We start from the raw sequence: 19607 nt of genomic DNA on the forward strand, positions 1-19607 counted from the left end.
CCAGGACCAGCACCGGATCCATTCTACATGAACTTCCATCGTCACCCTTGTTCCTGCCTTTCCCTGTGGAGCGTGTTCTGCAGACGTCGCTCTGTCCGGGTTATAGTCAGTAAAGTGCAAGTGTCAGCGCAGCTGAGGGTGTGCAGGGGTCGCGTCCTATTCACCAGCACGACCCTCGCTGTGATGTCATCATTATGTACCGTGCGGGGCCCCAACCCTCCCCTAAGACTAATGAAGGTTATACACCCTGTACCGTATCGCCAGGACTCGTGAGGGATCCTCTGTGCGGTGACATGTAGCAGAGCTGAACCCATCGCACAGTCACCGTTTCTAGGGACTACTTGGGCTCAGATTCCGGCTGGTCCCGTCTCCCTACAAACAGATGACTTGGTGGAGTAATGATCAGCACCTCATGGTCAGTATGAGATCGGATCTGTGAGTGTTACGGGGCGGATCATTGTCCTACAAACTATGGGGGGACTTATTATCAGAACAATGTTGTCTGCACACAATAAGGAGGATGATCCCGCGCGTCCCGGGGATAGGGAGGGTGATCCCGTGCGTCCCGGGGATAGGGAGGGTGATCCCGCGCGTCCCGGGGATAGGGAGGGATGATCCCGCGCGTCCCGGGGATAGGGAGGGACGATCCCGCGCGTCCCGGGGATAGGGAGGGTGATCCCGCGCGTCCCGGGGATAGGGAGGGTGATCCCGCGCGTCCCGGGGATAGGAGGGATTATCCTATGTGTCCCGGGGGTAGGGAGGGTGATCCCGCGCGTCCGGGGATAGGGAGGGTGATCCCGCGCGTCCCGGGGATAGGGAGGGATGATCCCGCGCGTCCCGGGGATAGGGAGGGATGATCCCGCGCGTCCCGGGGATAGGGAGGGATGATCCCGCGCGTCCCGGGGATAGGGAGGGATGATCCCGCGCGTCCCGGGGATAGGGAGGGATGATCCCGCGCGTCCCGGGGATAGGGAGGGTGATCCCGCGCGTCCCGGGGATAGGGAGGGTGATCCCGCGCGTCCCGGGGATAGGGAGGGTGATCCCGCGCGTCCCGGGGATAGGGAGGGATGATCCCGCGCGTCCTGGGGATAGGGAGGGACGATCCCGCGCGTCCCGGGGATAGGGAGGGACGATCCCGCGCGTCCCGGGGATAGGGAGGGACGATCCAGCGCGTCCTGGGGATAGGGAGGGATGATCTCGGTTGTCCCGGGGATAGGGAGGGATTATCCTATGTGTCCCGGGGATAGGGAGGGATTATCCTATGTGTCCTGGGGATAGGGAGGGTGATCCCGCGTGTCCCGGGGATAGGGAGGGATGATCTCGGTTGTCCCGGGGATAGGAAGGGATTATCCTATGTGTCCTGGGGATAGGGGGAGATGATCCAGCGTGTCCCGGGGATAGGGAGGGATGATCCCGCGCGTCCCGGGGATAGGGAGGGTGATCCCGCGCGTCCCGGGGATAGGGAGGGTGATCCCGCGCGTCCCGGGGATAGGGAGGGTGATCCCGCGCGTCCCGGGGATAGGAGGGATGATCCCGCGCGTCCTGGGGATAGGGAGGGACGATCCCGCGCGTCCCGGGGATAGGGAGGGACGATCCCGCGCGTCCCGGGGATAGGGAGGGACGATCCAGCGCGTCCTGGGGATAGGGAGGGATGATCTCGGTTGTCCCGGGGATAGGGAGGGATTATCCTATGTGTCCCGGGGATAGGGAGGGATTATCCTATGTGTCCTGGGGATAGGGAGGGTGATCCCGCGTGTCCCGGGGATAGGGAGGGATGATCTCGGTTGTCCCGGGGATAGGAAGGGATTATCCTATGTGTCCTGGGGATAGGGGGAGATGATCCAGCGTGTCCCGGGGATAGGGAGGGATGATCCAGCGTGTCCCGGGGATAGGGAGGGATTATCCTATGTGTCCCGGGGATAGGGGGAGATGATCCCATGTGTCCTGGGGATAGGGAGGGTGATCCCGCGTGTCCCGGGGATAGGGAGGGATGATCTCGGGTGTCCCGGGGATAGGGAGGGATGATCTCGGGTGTCCCGGGGATAGGGAGGGATGATCCAGCGTGTCCCGGGGATAGGGAGGGTGATCCCGCGCGTCCCGGGGATAGGGAGGGATGATCTCGTTGTCCCGGGGATAGGGAGGGTGATCCCGCGTGTCCCGGGGATAGGGAGGGTGATCCCGCGTGTCCCGGGGATAGGGAGGGTGATCCCGCGCGTCCCGGGGATAGGGAGGGATGATCTCGGTTGTCCCGGGGATAGGGAGGGATGATCTCGGGTGTCCCGGGGATAGGGAGGGATGATCTCGGGTGTCCCGGGGATAGGGAGGGATGATCTCGGGTGTCCCGGGGATAGGGAGGGATGATCTCGGTTGTCCCGGGGATAGGGAGGGATGATCTCGGTTGTCCCGGGGATAGGGAGGGTGATCCCGCGTGTCCCGGGGATAGGGAGGGTGATCCCGCGTGTCCCGGGGATAGGGAGGGTGATCCCGCGCGTCCCGGGGATAGGGAGGGATGATCTCGGTTGTCCCGGGGATAGGGAGGGATGATCTCGGTTGTCCCGGGGATAGGGAGGGTGATCCCGCGCGTCCCGGGGATAGGGAGGGATGATCTCGGTTGTCCCGGGGATAGGGAGGGATGATCTCGGGTGTCCCGGGGATAGGGAGGGATGATCCAGCGTGTTCCGGGGATAGGGAGGGATGATCTCGGTTGTCCCGGGGATAGGGAGGGTGATCCCGCGTGTCCCGGGGATAGGGAGGGTGATCCCGCGTGTCCGGGGATAGGGAGGGTGATCCCGCGCGTCCCGGGGATAGGGAGGGATGATCTCGGTTGTCCCGGGGATAGGGAGGGATGATCTCGGTTGTCCCAGGGATAGGGAGGGATGATCTCGGGTGTCCCGGGGATAGGGAGGGATGATCTCGGGTGTCCCGGGGATAGGGAGGGATGATCTCGGGTGTCCCGGGGATAGGGAGGGATGATCCAGCGTGTTCCGGGGATAGGGAGGGATGATCCAGCGATTATTTCATGTCTTGGATGGGAGGGGGGAGTGTGAGATGAGAACGTTCACTGATGGACGGGATCAGACACACAATGTGCTGATGAGTAGAGACATTGTGCCCCCCCTTCCCCAGGACGTGAGTGTATACGAGGTATCCGTGACGCCTTATTTACATAGTAATTACACGCGGCTCGGACTCTCCACGTCTGAGTCACGATTGTCGCTAGTGTTTACACGATTTGTAGCCGATCCCGGCAATAAATAAGGAGTTACACTTCCATAAAATCCTATTCTCTCTGTGTCAGTGCATACGATTGTTAGTCTGGCAATTGTCTGCGCATCCTAGAGCGATATCCAGGCAAAACTTCTGCATAAATACACGGAATCATCTACAGATGTGAGATGAGAGCGGGGGGGTGGTGGGGGGAGCCCACGAGGCTCCACGAGGCTCCGACACAAGTGACGTTTGTTCATACAACGGCTTCACATTTTATCCAGTGCTCGGTGTGACACTCAAGTCTCAGAATGACACAAGTCACTTTGTTCTTTGCCGCCAAAATATTATTATTTTTTTTTCTTGTTTTACGGTTATTAAAAAAAAAAACAAAAAAAAAAACATCTAATGTAAAAGCATCAAAGTTACGACGTCGGGTACAAAGCTGCACATTTACTCCGCCAAACGCCCAAAATACCATAAAGTTGTGTCCTGTAGACTCCGCGGGGGGGGGGGGGGGGGGACTGATCCAGGAGGGGTCACAGAGGGGTCAGGGGGCTCAGCCATCCAGGTGATGACTATATGGGGGTCCGGGGGGGGGGGGACTGATCCAGGAGGGGTCACAGAGGGGTCAGGGGGCTCAGCCATCCAGGTGATGACTATACGGGGGTCCGGGGGGGGGGGGGGTCTGATCCAGGAGGGGTCACAGAGGGGTCAGGGGGCTCAGCCATCCAGGTGATGACTATACGGGGGTCCGGGGGGGGAGTGATCCAGGAGGGGTCACAGAGGGGTCAGGGGGCTCAGCCATCCAGGTGATGACTATACGGGGGTCCGGGGGGGGACTGATCCAGGAGGGGTCACAGAGGGGTCAGGGGGCTCAGCCATCCAGGTGATGACTATACGGGGGTCCGGGGGGGGGGACTGATCCAGGAGGGGTCACAGAGGGGTCAGGGGGCTCAGCCATCCAGGTGATGACTATATGGGGGTCCGGGGGGGTGGGGGGGCTCTAGTAGAAGGTGGACCCTTTGCACTTTGGAATGAATATCATCAAATTAAGAGAGTGTTAAGACTGAATGCAGAGGTAACCGGGGGCCCGTCACGTATGACCCCCGACCCCCGGCAGGTCCTGGATACAGGTCAGAGCGCCCCCGCTGCACACGGACCAGTCACTAGAATAAGACATTTGGCACCAGATGATGGAGCCCCAGGGAAAGGCTCCAGGGGAGGTCCCGCGGAGCGGAGAGTCTACAGGCCTGTAAAAATCCGTACCTAAAATAATTCAGCATAAAAACACATTCACAACTTGTTGGCCGGTACATACCTGAGTGACAATGTTTTACCCCATCCAAAAAAAAAAACAGTAACTCAAAACCTCTCAGCATCCAAAGGAACACACACTAAATGTAAGAGGGTCGGCGGACGCCGCGGGGTCAGTCCTCGCGTCAGACAAGGTTGTTTTTTTTTGTATGTTTTTTTTTTTACATTTGTGTTCACTTAAAATAAGATAAAAAAGTTCAAGAAGAAAAACTTTGGGGGGGGTGGGGGGGGGGTCATTCTGCGTCACACATGAAATACTTAAGACCATTCTGCTGATGAGATGGTGGAGAGCACATGCAGGCTCTTCTTCTCCTTCCTCTAGTTGGCGCTGACGTTGGCCTCAGGGGCTTCGTTGTCGCTGCTATAGTCTGATTTTGCTTCCTCGTCGTATTCGTCGTACATTTCCATCTCGTCCTCCCCGTTCATCAGGTCGCTCCCCCCCCCCAGGCTGGCCTCCAGTTTCATGGCGTAGGTGCTCTGTATGACGGGGATGCTGGGCTCGGGGCTGGCCGAGGCGCTGGAGCAGTCCGATGTCATGTGCGGTGAGGGCGTGGTGGCGGCCATGCTGATGGCTCCGGGGTACACCACGGCGCCGGGGCCGCTGCTGATGGGGATCTGAGGCTGCTGCCTGCAGGGAGGAGGAGGGACAATCAGACACTGAACCTTCCCCCCACCACCCACGCCTCGTGCCTCCCGTGTCTCACCCCACGGTGAAGAACTGCCTCATCTCCTGCCTCCGGGACCTCATCAGCTGCTTGTACTCCCCGATGCGCAGCTTCTTGCCGTCCACGATGCAGGTGCGCTTGGGCCGCGGCTTGTACTTGTAGTTGGGATACTTCTCCAGGTGGATCTTGCTGAGCCGCGCCTGCTCCTCGTAGTACGGCTGCTTCTCCTGGTTGGACATGGCTTTCCAGCGAGAACCTGCACCCCAGGGGAACAACAAAAAGTCAGAATGGGAAACGAGCCAAAAGGAGACGAGAGCCGGGGGCTGTGTGCAGGGAGCCGGGAGACGAGAACCGGGAGACGAGAGCCGGGGGCAGGGGGCAGGGAGCCGGGGGCAGGGGACAGGGAGCAGGGAGACGAGAGCCGGGGGCAGGGGACAGGGAGCCGGCGCTACCTTGAGTGATAATAGACACAATCAGATCATGGCCCCCTCCCCCGCCCCCGGATATTCACATGCTAATTACACGGTCACAAAGGTTTGGAGTCGGCTGAATGTTCCAGGACTCAAGGCTGCACAAGTTCCTGTGAGGCTCCGGATCAGCGCCCGTCGCCCTCAGCCTTGAACCGTTCTGCCGCTCAATGGCTGCTGAAATGTTCTGAATAGACCCGAAAAGCTTATTCCAGGGACAGAACACCAGACGCTCGCAGCGACAGGTGCCAAACACAGCGCAAAATGTCACAGGGGAAAGGGTTAATCATCCGATTCCCGACCAGGAAGTGAAGGAGAAGACGGTCCCAAAGGACACATAGACCAGGGAAACCCCCTGCCTCAGCAAACCCCCTGCCACAGGGGTGCAAACACTGGTCTATCTCCAGGACCCCCGCTAGAGTGACATCCCCCCAGACCCCTGACAGCCTCACATCCCCCCGGACCCTCCTAGACTGACACGACTGATATACGTCAGGCTATAGGTGTACAGTATAGCGGGGTATATGGCAGGCTATAGGTGTACAGTATAGCGGGGTATATGGCAGGCTATAGGTGTACAGTATAGCGGGGTATATGGCAGGCTATAGGTGTACAGTATAGCGGGGTATATGGCAGGCTATAGGTGTACAGTATAGCGGGGTATATGTGGTTATACGGCAGGCTATAGGTGTACAGTATAGCGGGGTATATGGCAGGCTATAGGTGTACAGTATAGCGGGGTATATGGCAGGCTATAGGTGTACAGTATAGCGGGGTATATGGCAGGCTATAGGTGTACAGTATAGCGGGGTATATGGCAGGCTATAGGTGTACAGTATAGCGGGGTATATGTGGTTATACGGCAGGCTATAGGTGTACAGTATAGCGGGGTATATGGCAGGCTATAGGTGTACAGTATAGCGGGGTATATGGCAGGCTATAGGTGTACAGTATAGCGGGGTATATGGCAGGCTATAGGTGTACAGTATAGCGGGGTATATGTGGGTATATGGCAGGCTATAGGTGTACAGTATAGCGGGGTATATGGCAGGCTATAGGTGTACAGTATAGCGGGGTATATGTGGGTATATGGCAGGCTATAGGTGTACAGTATAGCGGGGTATATGGCAGGCTATAGGTGTACAGTATAGCGGGGTATATGTGGTTATACGGCAGGCTATAGGTGTACAGTATAGCGGGATATATGGCAGGCTATAGGTGTACAGTATAGCGGGGTATATGGCAGGCTATAGGTGTACAGTATAGCGGGGTGTATGTGGGTATATGGCAGGCTATAGGTGTACAGTATAGCGGGGTATATGGCAGGCTATAGGTGTACAGTATAGCGGGGTATATGGCAGGCTATAGGTGTACAGTATAGCGGGGTATATGTGGGTATATGGCAGGCTATAGGTGTACAGTATAGCGGGGTATATGGCAGGCTATAGGTGTACAGTATAGCGGGGTATATGGCAGGCTATAGGTGTACAGTATAGCGGGGTATATGGCAGGCTATAGGTGTACAGTATAGCGGGGTATATGGCAGGCTATAGGTGTACAGTATAGCGGGGTATATGTGGGTATATGGCAGGCTATAGGTGTACAGTATAGCGGGGTATATGGCAGGCTATAGCTCTACAGTATAGCGGGGTATATGTGGGTATACGGCAGGCTATAGGTGTACAGTATAGCGGGGTATACGGCAGGCTATAGGTGTACAGTATAGCGGGGTATATGTGGGTATATAACAGGCTATAGGTGTACAGTATAGCGGGGTATATGGCAGGCTATAGGTGTACAGTATAGCGGGGTATATGTGGGTATATGGCAGGCTATAGGTGTACAGTATAGCGGGGTATATGGCAGGCTATAGGTGTACAGTATAGCGGGGTATATGGCAGGCTATAGGTGTACAGTATAGCGGGGTATATGTGGGTATATGGCAGGCTATAGGTGTACAGTATAGCGGGGTATATGGCAGGCTATAGGTGTACAGTATAGCGGGGTATATGTGGGTATATGGCAGGCTATAGGTGTACAGTATAGCGGGGTATATGGCAGGCTATAGGTGTACAGTATAGCGGGGTATATGTGGGTAAATGGCAGGCTATAGGTGTACAGTATAGCGGGGTATATGGCAGGCTATAGGTGTACAGTATAGCGGGGTATATGGCAGGCTATAGGTGTACAGTATAGCGGGGTATATGTGGGTATATGGCAGGCTATAGGTGTACAGTATAGCGGGGTATACGGCAGGCTATAGGTGTACAGTATAGCGGGGTATATGGCAGGCTATAGGTGTACAGTATAGCGGGGTATATGGCAGGCTATAGGTGTACAGTATAGCGGGGTATATGGCAGGCTATAGGTGTACAGTATAGCGGGGTATACGCCAGGCTATAGGTGTACAGTATATCGGGGTATATGGCAGGCTATACGGGGGCATGGAGGGTATATAGAGGGTCCGGGGTAGACGCTCTGCCCTGGAGAAGGTGGGAGGATGATGTGTGTGGCGGCAGAGGATGCAGGTGCAGCGCGGGGATCAGCTTTTCCAGCCTCATTATCCGGCGTCACACGTTCAGGATGAAGGATCCCATTAAACGTCCCGGAAAACACTCAATTACCAGAACTGCGGAGGCTCCTGGCAGCGGCCGTAATCCCCTCATTACAAGGTGTCAGCTCCTCGGCCCAGTGCCGGACACGCGTGGGAGCAGAGCAGCATCAATAGCATCCGTGTGCTGCAGCTCTCGCTGTGACTGGAGCATAGCGGGGAGCAGGAATAGCATCCGTGTGCTGCAGCTCTCGCTGTGACTGGAGCATAGCGGGGAGCAGGAATAGCATCCGTGTGCTGCAGCTCTCGCTGTGACTGGAGCATAGCGGGGAGCAGGAATAGCATCCGTGTGCTGCAGCTCTCGCTGTGACTGGAGCATAGCGGGCAGCAGGAATAGCATCCGTGTGCTGCAGCTCTCGCTGTGACTGGAGCATAGCGGGCAGCAGGAATAGCATCCGTGTGCTGCAGCTCTCGTTGTGACTGGAGCATAGCAGGGAGCAGGAATGATTGATGTCACTATGGATCACTATGGATCACTCACCCAGGATCTTACTGATGTTGGAGTTGTGCATGTCGGTATGGGTCAGTATGGATCACTATGGATCAGTATGGATCAGTCTGGATCACTATGGATCAGTATGGATCACTATGGATCAGTCTGGATCCCTATGGATCACTCACCCAGGATCTTACTGATGTTGGAGTTGTGCATGTCGGTATGGATCAGTATAGATCAGTCTGGATCAGTATGGGTCAGTATGGATCAGTGTGGATCACTATGGATCACTATGGATCACTCACCCAGGATCTTACTGATGTTGGAGTTGTGCAGTCAGTATGGATCAGTCTGGATCACTATGGATCAGTATGGATCACTATGGATCAGTCTGGATCCCTATGGATCACTCACCCAGGATCTTACTGATGTTGGAGTTGTGCATGTCGGTATGGATCAGTATAGATCAGTCTGGATCAGTATGGGTCAGTATGGATCACTATGGATCAGTCTGGATCACTATGGATCACTCACCCAGGATCTTACTGATGTTGGAGTTGTGCAGTCAGTATGGATCAGTCTGGATCACTATGGATCACTCACCCAGGATCTTACTGATGTTGGAGTTGTGCATGTCGGTATGGATCAGTCTGGATCACTATGGATCATTATGGATCACTATGGATCAGTCTGGATCACTATGGATCAGTCTGGATCACTATGGATCAGTATGGATCACTATGGATCAGTCGGGATCACTCACCCAGGATCTTACTGATGTTGGAGTTGTGCATGTCACTATGGATCAGTATGGATCAGTATGGATCAGTCTGGATCAGTATGGATCAGTCTGGATCACTATGGATCAGTCTGGATCACTATGGATCACTATGGATCACTCACCCAGGATCTTACTGATGTTGGAGTTGTGCATGTCACTATGGATCAGTATGGATCAGTCTGGATCAGTATGGATCAGTCTGGATCACTATGGATCAGTCTGGATCACTATGGATCACTATGGATCACTATGGATCACTATGGATCACTATGGATCACTCACCCAGGATCTTACTGATGTTGGAGTTGTGCATGTCGGTATGGATCAGTATAGATCAGTATGGATCAGTATGGATCACTATGGATCACTATGGATCAGTCTGGATCACTATGGATCACTCACCCAGGATCTTACTGATGTTGGAGTTGTGCATGTCACTATGGATCAGTATGGATCAGTATGGATCAGTCTGGATCACTATGGATCACTCACCCAGGATCTTACTGATGTTGGAGTTGTGCATGTCACTATGGGTCAGTATGGATCAGTATGGATCAGTCTGGATCACTATGGATCACTCACCCAGGATCTTACTGATGTTGGAGTTGTGCATGTCACTATGGGTCAGTATGGATCAGTATGGATCAGTATGGATCACTATGGATCATTATGGATCACTATGGATCACTATGGATCAGTCGGGATCACTCACCCAGGATCTTACTGATGTTGGAGTTGTGCATGTCGGTATGGATCAGTCTGGATCACTATGGATCAGTCTGGATCAGTATGGATCAGTCTGGATCAGTCTGGATCACTCACCCAGGATCTTACTGATGTTGGAGTTGTGCATGTCGGTATGGATCACTATGGATCAGTCTGGATCAGTCTGGATCAGTATGGATCAGTATGGATCAGTCTGGATCAGTCTGGATCACTATGGATCACTCACCCAGGATCTTACTGATGTTGGAGTTGTGCATGTCGGTATGGATCAGTCTGGATCAGTCTGGATCAGTATGGATCAGTATGGATCAGTCTGGATCAGTCTGGATCACTATGGATCACTCACCCAGGATCTTACTGATGTTGGAGTTGTGCATGTCACTATGGGTCAGTATGGATCACTATGGATCAGTGTGGATCACTATGGATCAGTCTGGATCACTATGGATCAGTCTGGATCACTATGGATCAGTCTGGATCAGTATGGATCACTCACCAAGGATCTTACTGATGTTGGAGTTGTGCATGTCGGTATAGATCACTATGGATCAGTATGGATCAGTATGGATCACTATGGATCAGTCTGGATCACTATGGATCACTCACCCAGGATCTTACTGATGTTGGAGTTGTGCATGTCGGTATAGATCACTATGGATCAGTATGGATCACTATGGATCAGTCTGGATCACTATGGATCACTCACCCAGGATCTTACTGATGTTGGAGTTGTGCATGTCACTATGGATCACTATGGATCACTCACCCAGGATCTTACTGATGTTGGAGTTGTGCATGTCGGTATGGGTCAGTATGGATCAGTCTGGATCACTATGGATCATTATGGATCACTATGGATCAGTCTGGATCACTATGGATCACTATGGATCAGTCTGGATCACTATGGATCATTATGGATCACTATGGATCACTATGGATCAGTCTGGATCACTATGGGTCAGTATGGATCACTATGGATCACTATGGATCACTATGGATCACTCACCCAGGATCTTACTGATGTTGGAGTTGTGCATGTCGGGAAACGCCTGCAGGATTTTCCTTCGTTCGTCTTTTGCCCAGACCATGAAGGCGTTCATTGGTCGCTTGATGTGCGGCTCGTTGCTGCTCCGTCCTCGTGCGTCCCTGTAGACCCGCGCCTCCACCACAGTGGTGCCCCCTGCAGGAGAGACAGTTACCGGACAGTTATCAGACACTACAACACATAGATTACCAGAGTAATGCGGGGCAGATCCCTATGACAAGCCCTCCGGGCACGCCTGGCACCTGCACTGCGCTGTCCTGTGGGGCAGATCCCTATGACAAGCCCTCCGGGCACGCCTGGCACCTGCACTGCGCTGTCCTGTGGGGCAGATCCCTATGACAAGCCCTCCGGGACACACGCCTGGCACCTGCACTGCACTGTCCTGTGGGGCAGATCCCTATGACAAGCCCTCCGGGCACGCCTGGCACCTGCACTGTACTGTCCTGTGGGGCAGATCCCTATGACAAGCCCTCCGGGCACGCCTGGCACCTGCACTGCGCTGTCCTGTGGGGCAGATCCCTATGACAAGCCCTCCGGGCACGCCTGGCACCTGCACTGCGCTGTCCTGCGGGGCAGATCCCTATGACAAGCCCTCCGGGACACACGCCTGGCTGATGGGTGTGGGGGCGGCTGGTGATGATATACAGGAACCTGGAGGCCATGAGCCACTTCCCCAATCTGCGTGTTATCAGGATGATCTCCTGCGTGTATATATATATATATGTGACTGGTGGAGGTGCCATCACATGTGGTAAGACCCCCACGCTGCCCCCCCCCCCCCCGCTATAAATACCCACAATCCATTCACTGCCGCCAAATGCCACGAGGTTAATACAGAAAATTATCATCCAGCACTTAGGATTGTTATCTGCAGCAGCTCAGGTGTGTGTGATGAGGTTCTGCAGCAGCTCAGGTGTGTATGATGAGGTTCTGCAGCAGCTCAGGTGTGTATGATGAGGTTCTGCAGCAGCTCAGGTGTGTGTGATGAGGTTCTGCAGCAGCTCAGGTGTGTGTGATGAGGTTCTCCAGCAGCTGAGGTGTGTATGATGAGGTTCTGCAGCAGCTCAGGTGTGTGTGATGAGGTTCTGCAGCAGCTCAGGTGTGTGTGATGAGGTTCTGCAGCAGCTCAGGTGTGTATGATGAGGTTCTCCAGCAGCTCAGGTGTGTGTGATGAGGTTCTGCAGCAGCTCAGGTGTGTGTGATGAGGTTCTGCAGCAGCCGGAGGTGTGTATGATGAGGTTCTCCAACAGCTCAGGTGTGTGTGATGAGGTTCTGCAGCAGCCTCTGTGTGTGTGTGATGAGGTTCTGCAGCAGCTGAGGTGTGTATGATGAGGTTCTGCAGCAGCTCAGGTGTGTGTGATGAGGTTCTGCAGCAGCCTCTGTGTGTGTGTGATGAGGTTCTGCAGCAGCCGGTGGTGTGTGTGATGAGGTTCTGCAGCAGCTCAGGTGTGTGTGATGAGGTTCTGCAGCAGCTGAGGTGTGTATGATGAGGTTCTCCAGCAGCTGAGGTGTGTATGATGAGGTTCTCCAGCAGCTGAGGTGTGTGTGATGAGGTTCTGCAGCAGCTGAGGTGTGTGTGATGATGTTCTGCAGCAGCTGAGGTGTGTGTGATGATGTTCTGCAGCAGCCGGAGGTGTGTGTGATGAGGTTCTGCAGCAGCTCAGGTGTGTGTGATGAGGTTCTGCAGCAGCCTCTGTGTGTGTGTGATGAGGTTCTGCAGCAGCCGGTGGTGTGTGTGATGAGGTTCTGCAGCAGCTCAGGTGTGTGTGATGAGGTTCTGCAGCAGCCGGAGGTGTGTGTGATGAGGTTCTGCAGCAGCTGAGGTGTGTGTGATGAGGTTCTGCAGCAGCTGAGGTGTGTGTGATGAGGTTCTGCAGCAGCTCAGGTGTGTATGATGATGTTCTGCAGCAGCTGAGGTGTGTGTGATGAGGTTCTGCAGCAGCTCAGGTGTGTGTGATGAGGTTCTGCAGCAGCTGAGGTGTGTGTGATGAGGTTCTGCAGCAGCTCAGGTGTGTGTGATGAGGTTCTGCAGCAGCTGAGGTGTGTGTGATGATGTTCTGCAGCAGCTGAGGTGTGTTATTATACATGAGTGATTACATGTCCCCTCCGTTGGGCCGGTGATAATCGGTGATTATTTTGGCGCTCTCTCTCTCTCTCGCGTCTCACAGCAAAAACACACAAAACAAATTAACGAAAGCATTAAATATTCATGGCGGCCGCGCGTTTCCACATCATTTGTAAGAAGTTAGGAGCGGCGGAGCCCCCCCACAGGACGGCAGGACCTCCCCCGGGCCACGTCTCACCTTCTGCGTCCTCCGGCCTCGTCAGGTCGATGACTCCAGGTCCCATCTTTACGTCTTCGCTGGGTTTTCCTGATAACTGGGCTCCGACATTGTCGTAATGTGTCCGCTCCTGGGAAAGGAAGCAGACGAGGCGTTACTATGGGCAGGGAAGGGTTAATGTGTCATCATCTGCAGACATTACACACATGGAGCTGCAGGTCCTGACGCCAGGGCTCACACCCCCCGGGGGGTCCTGCTGCATCTTATAGTTATTATTTCAGTGCATTGGGGACACCCCTGGAGAGGACGGAGGTGGCCGCTCAGGCAGATATCAGCCGGCGAGACATCCTGGGAAAGATGTGTGATAATCCTGGGAAAGATGTGTGATAATCCTGGGAAAGATGTGTGATAATCCTGGGAAAGATGTGTGATAATCCTGGGAAAGATGTGTGATAATCCTGGGGAAGATGTGTGATAATCCTGGGAAAGATGTGTGATAATCCTGGGAAAGATGTGTGATAATCCTGGGAAAGATGTGTGAGCCGAAGAACAGCCCCTGGGCATCACATAGGGGGCATGAGGGCATGTGTGCAGGGACTACAGCCGAGACTAGGACTGTGTGCAGGGACTACAGCCGGTATTAGGACTGTGTGTGCAGGGACTACAGCCGGTATTAGGACTGTGTGTGCAGGGACTACAGCCGAGACTAGGACTGTGTGTGCAGGGACTACAGCCGGTATTAGGACTGTGTGTGCAGGGACTACAGCCGGTATTAGGACTGTGCGTGCAGGGACTACAGCCGGTATTAGGACTGTGTGTGCAGGGACTACAGCCGGTATTAGGACTGTGCGTGCAGGGACTACAGCCGGTATTAGGACTGTGCGTGCAGGGACTACAGCCGGTGTTAGGACTGTGCGTGCAGGGACTACAGCCGGTATTAGGACTGTGTGTGCAGGGACTACAGCCGGTGTTAGGACTGTGTGTGCAGGGACTACAGCCGGTATTAGGACTGTGTGTGCAGGGACTACAGCCGGTATTAGGACTGTGCGTGCAGGGACTACAGCCGGTATTAGGACTGTGCGTGCAGGGACTACAGCCGGTGTTAGGACTGTGCGTGCAGGGACTACAGCTGGTATTAGGACTGTGCGTGCAGGGACTACAGCCGGTATTAGGACTGTGTGTGCAGGGACTACAGCCGGTATTAGGACTGTGCATGCAGGGACTACAGCCGGTATTAGGACTGTGCGTGCAGGGACTACAGCTGGTATTAGGACTGTGCGTGCAGGGACTACAGCCGGTATTAGGACTGTGTGTGCAGGGACTACAGCCGGTGTTAGGACTGTGCGTGCAGGGACTACAGCTGGTATTAGGACTGTGCGTGCAGGGACTACAGCCGGTATTAGGACTGTGCGTGCAGGGACTACAGCCGGTGTTAGGACTGTGCGTGCAGGGACTACAGCTGGTATTAGGACTGTGCGTGCAGGGACTACAGCCGGTATTAGGACTGTGTGTGCAGGGACTACAGCCGGTATTAGGACTGTGCGTGCAGGGACTACAGCCGGTGTTAGGACTGTGTGTGCAGGGACTACAGCCGGTGTTAGGACTGTGTGTGCAGGGACTACAGCCGGTATTAGGACTGTGCGTGCAGGGACTACAGCCGGTATTAGGACTGTGCGTGCAGGGACTACAGCCGGTATTAGGACTGTGTGTGCAGGGACTACAGCCGGTGTTAGGACTGTGTGTCTGGGGACTAGAGCCGGTATCAGGACTGTGTGAGATGAGTGACACGGCCGGTATCAGGACTGTGTGAGATGAGTGACACGGATAGCCTCGGCTGTGCCGCGGTGGTGGAGCCGGCTCCTCTGTTCTCTCTACACGAGACTCTTCAATTGTTATCATTAATTTATTGTTCCTGTTTGGAGACGACGCGGTGACATCGGCAGCGTTTTCCCTCCTGTCTTGTTGTTTCGTCTTCAGACAAATCGTAACGTCGTGTTGTGCCCGGGAATAATGAGGCTGCGCCGCTCATTACTACAGAACAATATTACATGTCATGTCAGCTCCAATCTCCAGCTCTGAGCCGGCTCATACATAATGCAGAGCGCTGATCGCAGCTCGTGTGACCCACTTCTGTGCCGCGCGGGGACCCTCCACGGGAACCTCCCGGACCCTCAGCTCTCTTATCAGACCACGAGGCGGAGGCAGATCTGCTCCATCACAGGAGCCGGCGCAGAGTTTCACTTCCATATTTTGTCCGGGGGCTGCTGTACCCCCCGAGTCTCACCTCAGCCACAAGATGTAAATATAGAGCGGAGATTGTCATCTCCTGGGCTGGAGACCACCAATGCATCACTATAGAGGCGTCACTGGGGGGTACACGGGGTCAGGTCACTCCCTCACACACTGAACATTAATCTACAGATCACTATCCACTATGTCTGTAAGACCTCTGCTTGCTGAGAACCTGCCCCAGCCTAGTCCTGCTGACACAGCTGAGGGTTTGTTACAATGTTATCGTCTCACAAATGATCGGGACAGGAGAGAGACTTGTGCTGCTGACAGGTTTCCTACATACATTGTAACAGATCCCCCCGGGATCCATGGAGAAGCTGCAGGAGGTTTCCTGATACAGTGGAGCGACACCCCAGCGCAGAGCAGCCCCTCCTCCCGCGGCACCCGGTCTATATTCATAAAATTTTATATACTTTTCTTTACACACTTATTGGGGGCGGTATACGGAGACAATGCTTTTTGTTGTAGATGGAACCTGCTGTTTATTAATGTGACTTTACCGCCGCCGCCGCCCGGATCCGGACTAAATTAATGGCGTTTTTATTATTTTATAGAGTCATTAAATTTTTAGAGATCGCTCTATCAAACAGGAGTCATAAAGAGGCTTAATGTGAACGGGACACTTAGAGGGGCCGAGCCTCCGCCGCTCGTAATAAAGGATATTTACAGCCACGCTAAACGCGGGGGAGACTCAGCGGACGCACGGTGAATTGTGTACTTACAGCTTCCCGCTCCCCTAAATAAACGCTCTCAGCTCTCCCCCCTGGATTAGGAATTACCGACGCGTTTTGGGTTCGGCAAAGTACCTGACAATGAATAGAGAGACAAGTAACCGGCTCATAAAAGCCAAACAAAGAGATAAAACGAGGCGCAAACACGGAGAGAAATCCAATGTTACATCCCGGATCAGCCGGAGGGGGGGGACGAGGAGGACGAGGAGGACAGGGAGGAAGAGGAGGAAGAGGAGGGCGAGGAGGAAGAGGAGGAAGAGGAGGGCGAGGAGGAAGAGGAGGAAGAGGAGGGCGAGGAGGAAGAGGAGGGCGAGGAGGAATAGGAGGGCGAGGAGGAAGAGGAGGGCGAGGAGGGCGAGGAGGAAGAGGAGGGCGAGGAGGAAGAGGAGGGCGAGGAGGAAGAGGAGTACAGGGAGGAATAGGAGGACAGGGAGGAAGAGGAGGACAAGGAGGAATAGGAGGACAGGGAGGAAGAGGAGGACAGGGAGGAAGAGGAGGACAAGGAGGAATAGGAGGACAGGGAGGAAGAGGAGGACAGGGAGGAAGAGGAGGACAGGGAGGAAGAGGAGGAATAGGAGGGCAAGGAGGGCGAGGGGGAAGAAGAGGGCGAGGAGGAAGAGAAGGAAGAGGAGGACAGGGAGGAAGAGAAGGACAGGGAGGAAGAGAAGGACAGGGAGGAAGAAGAGGGCGAGGAGGGCGAGGAGGAAGAGAAGGAAGAGGAGGACAGGGAGGAAGAGAAGGACAGGGAGGAAGAGAAGGACAGGGAGGAAGAGGAGGGCGAGGAGGAAGAGAAGGAAGAGGAGGACAGGGAGGAAGAGAAGGACAGGGAGGAAGAGAAGGACAGGGAGGAAGAGGAGGGCGAGGAGGAAGAGGAGGGCGAGGAGGAAGAGGAGGGCGAGGAGGAAGAGGAGGGCGAGGAGGAAGATGAGGACGAGGAGGGCGAGGAGGGCGAGGAGGACGAGGAGGAAGAGGAGTACAGGGAGGAATAGGAGGACAGGGAGGAATAGGAGGACAGGGAGGAAGAGGAGGACAGGGAGGAAGAGGAGGACAGGGAGGAAGAGGAGGACAGGGAGGAAGAGGAGGACAGGGAGGAAGAGGAGGACAAGGAGGAATAGGAGGACAGGGAGGAAGAGGAGGACAGGGAGGAAGAGGAGGACAAGGAGGAATAGGAGGACAGGGAGGAAGAGGAGGACAGGGAGGAAGAGGAGGACAAGGAGGAATAGGAGGACAGGGAGGAAGAGGAGGACAGGGAGGAAGAGGAGGACAGGGAGGAAGAGGAGGAATAGGAGGGCAAGGAGGGCGAGGGGGAAGAAGAGGGCGAGGAGGAAGAGAAGGAAGAGGAGGACAGGGAGGAAGAGAAGGACAGGGAGGAAGAGAAGGACAGGGAGGAAGAGAAGGACAGGGAGGAAGAGGAGGGCGAGGAGGGCGAGGAGGAAGAGAAGGAAGAGGAGGACAGGGAGGAAGAGAAGGACAGGGAGGAAGAGAAGGACAGGGAGGAAGAGGAGGGCGAGGAGGAAGAGAAGGAAGAGGAGGACAGGGAGGAAGAGAAGGACAGGGAGGAAGAGAAGGACAGGGAGGAAGAGGAGGGCGAGGAGGAAGAGGAGGGCGAGGAGGGCGAGGAGGAAGAGGAGGGCGAGGAGGAAGAGGAGGGCGAGGAGGAAGATGAGGACGAGGAGGGCGAGGAGGGCGAGGAGGACGAGGAGGAAGAGGAGTACAGGGAGGAATAGGAGGACAGGGAGGAATAGGAGGACAGGGAGGAAGAGGAGGACAGGGAGGAAGAGGAGGACAGGGAGGAAGAGGAGGACAGGGAGGAAGAGGAGGACAAGGAGGAATAGGAGGACAGGGAGGAAGAGGAGGACAGGGAGGAAGAGGAGGACAAGGAGGAATAGGAGGACAGGGAGGAAGAGGAGGACAGGGAGGAAGAGGAGGACAAGGAGGAATAGGAGGACAGGGAGGAAGAGGAGGACAGGGAGGAAGAGGAGGACAGGGAGGAAGAGGAGGAATAGGAGGGCAAGGAGGGCGAGGGGGAAGAAGAGGGCGAGGAGGAAGAGAAGGAAGAGGAGGACAGGGAGGAAGAGAAGGACAGGGAGGAAGAGAAGGACAGGGAGGAAGAGGAGGGCGAGGAGGGCGAGGAGGAAGAGAAGGAAGAGGAGGACAGGGAGGAAGAGGAGGACAGGGAGGAAGAGAAGGACAGGGAGGAAGAGGAGGGCGAGGAGGGCGAGGAGGAAGAGAAGGAAGAGGAGGACAGGGAGGAAGAGAAGGACAGGGAGGAAGAGAAGGACAGGGAGGAAGAGGAGGGCGAGGAGGAAGAGAAGGAAGAGGAGGACAGGGAGGAAGAGAAGGACAGGGAGGAAGAGAAGGACAGGGAGGAAGAGGAGGGCGAGGAGGGAGAGGAGGGCGAGGAGGGCGAGGAGGAAGAGGAGGGCGAGGAGGAAGAGGAGGGCGAGGAGGAAGATGAGGACGAGGAGGGCGAGGAGGGCAAGGAGGACGAGGAGGAAGAGGAGTACAGGGAGGAATAGGAGGACAGGGAGGAATAGGAGGACAGGGAGGAATAGGAGGACAGGGAGGAAGAGGAGGACAGGGAGGAAGAGGAGGACAGGGAGGAAGAGGAGGACAAGGAGGAATAGGAGGACAGGGAGGAAGAGGAGGACAGGGAGGAAGAGGAGGACAGGGAGGAAGAGGAGGGCAAGGAGGGCGAGGAGGAAGAAGAGGGCGAGGAGGAAGAGGAGGGCGAGGAGGAAGAGGAGGACAGGGAGGAAGAAGAGGGCGAGGAGGAAGAGGAGGGCGAGGAGGAATAGGAGGACATCAGGAAATACTGAAAGCAGGTTCTGGAATCTCCCTTAATCCTGCTAAAGGTCACTGACAGCAAGCAGAGGTCTGGAGAGGCTGTGTATTCTGGGCCCCATCTCTGGTAGATTTTAGCTGGGGACAGAATAAAGCCGGATTGTTCTCCTGGAATTGCTGCGGCCAGAAGTCGGAGATTTTTCGCGGCGGCTCCTGATGACTGATCGCCTCCATCTTATGTAAAACAATATGAGGTGAAATAA

General features: G+C 55.1%; 1 protein-coding gene across 12 annotated transcripts in view; it reads right to left on the reverse strand.

The window, feature by feature from the left end:
- Nucleotides 1-3725: 3725 nt before the first annotated feature.
- Nucleotides 3726-19607, reverse strand: part of SOX6 (SRY-box transcription factor 6) — a 522737-nt gene continuing 506855 nt past the window's right edge. For 7 of the 12 annotated variants that reach the window (XM_072119152.1, XM_072119149.1, XM_072119153.1 and 4 more), the window contains 4 exons: nt 13559-13667; nt 11217-11390; nt 5229-5445; nt 3727-5152 (listed from right to left, as the gene is read on the reverse strand). In XM_072119152.1, coding sequence (XP_071975253.1) covers nt 4843-5152; nt 5229-5445; nt 11217-11390; nt 13559-13667 — 810 coding nt within the window. In that variant the 3' untranslated portion in view covers nt 3727-4842. Of the gene's footprint in view, nt 5153-5228; nt 5446-11216; nt 11391-13558; nt 13668-19607 lie in introns of all 12 variants that reach the window. The other 5 variants (XM_072119160.1, XM_072119159.1, XM_072119157.1 and 2 more) reach the window with 1 other exon arrangement.

The sequence above is a fragment of the Engystomops pustulosus genome, chromosome 7 (assembly GCF_040894005.1).
Source record: "Engystomops pustulosus chromosome 7, aEngPut4.maternal, whole genome shotgun sequence".
Taxonomy (NCBI): domain Eukaryota; kingdom Metazoa; phylum Chordata; class Amphibia; order Anura; family Leptodactylidae; genus Engystomops; species Engystomops pustulosus.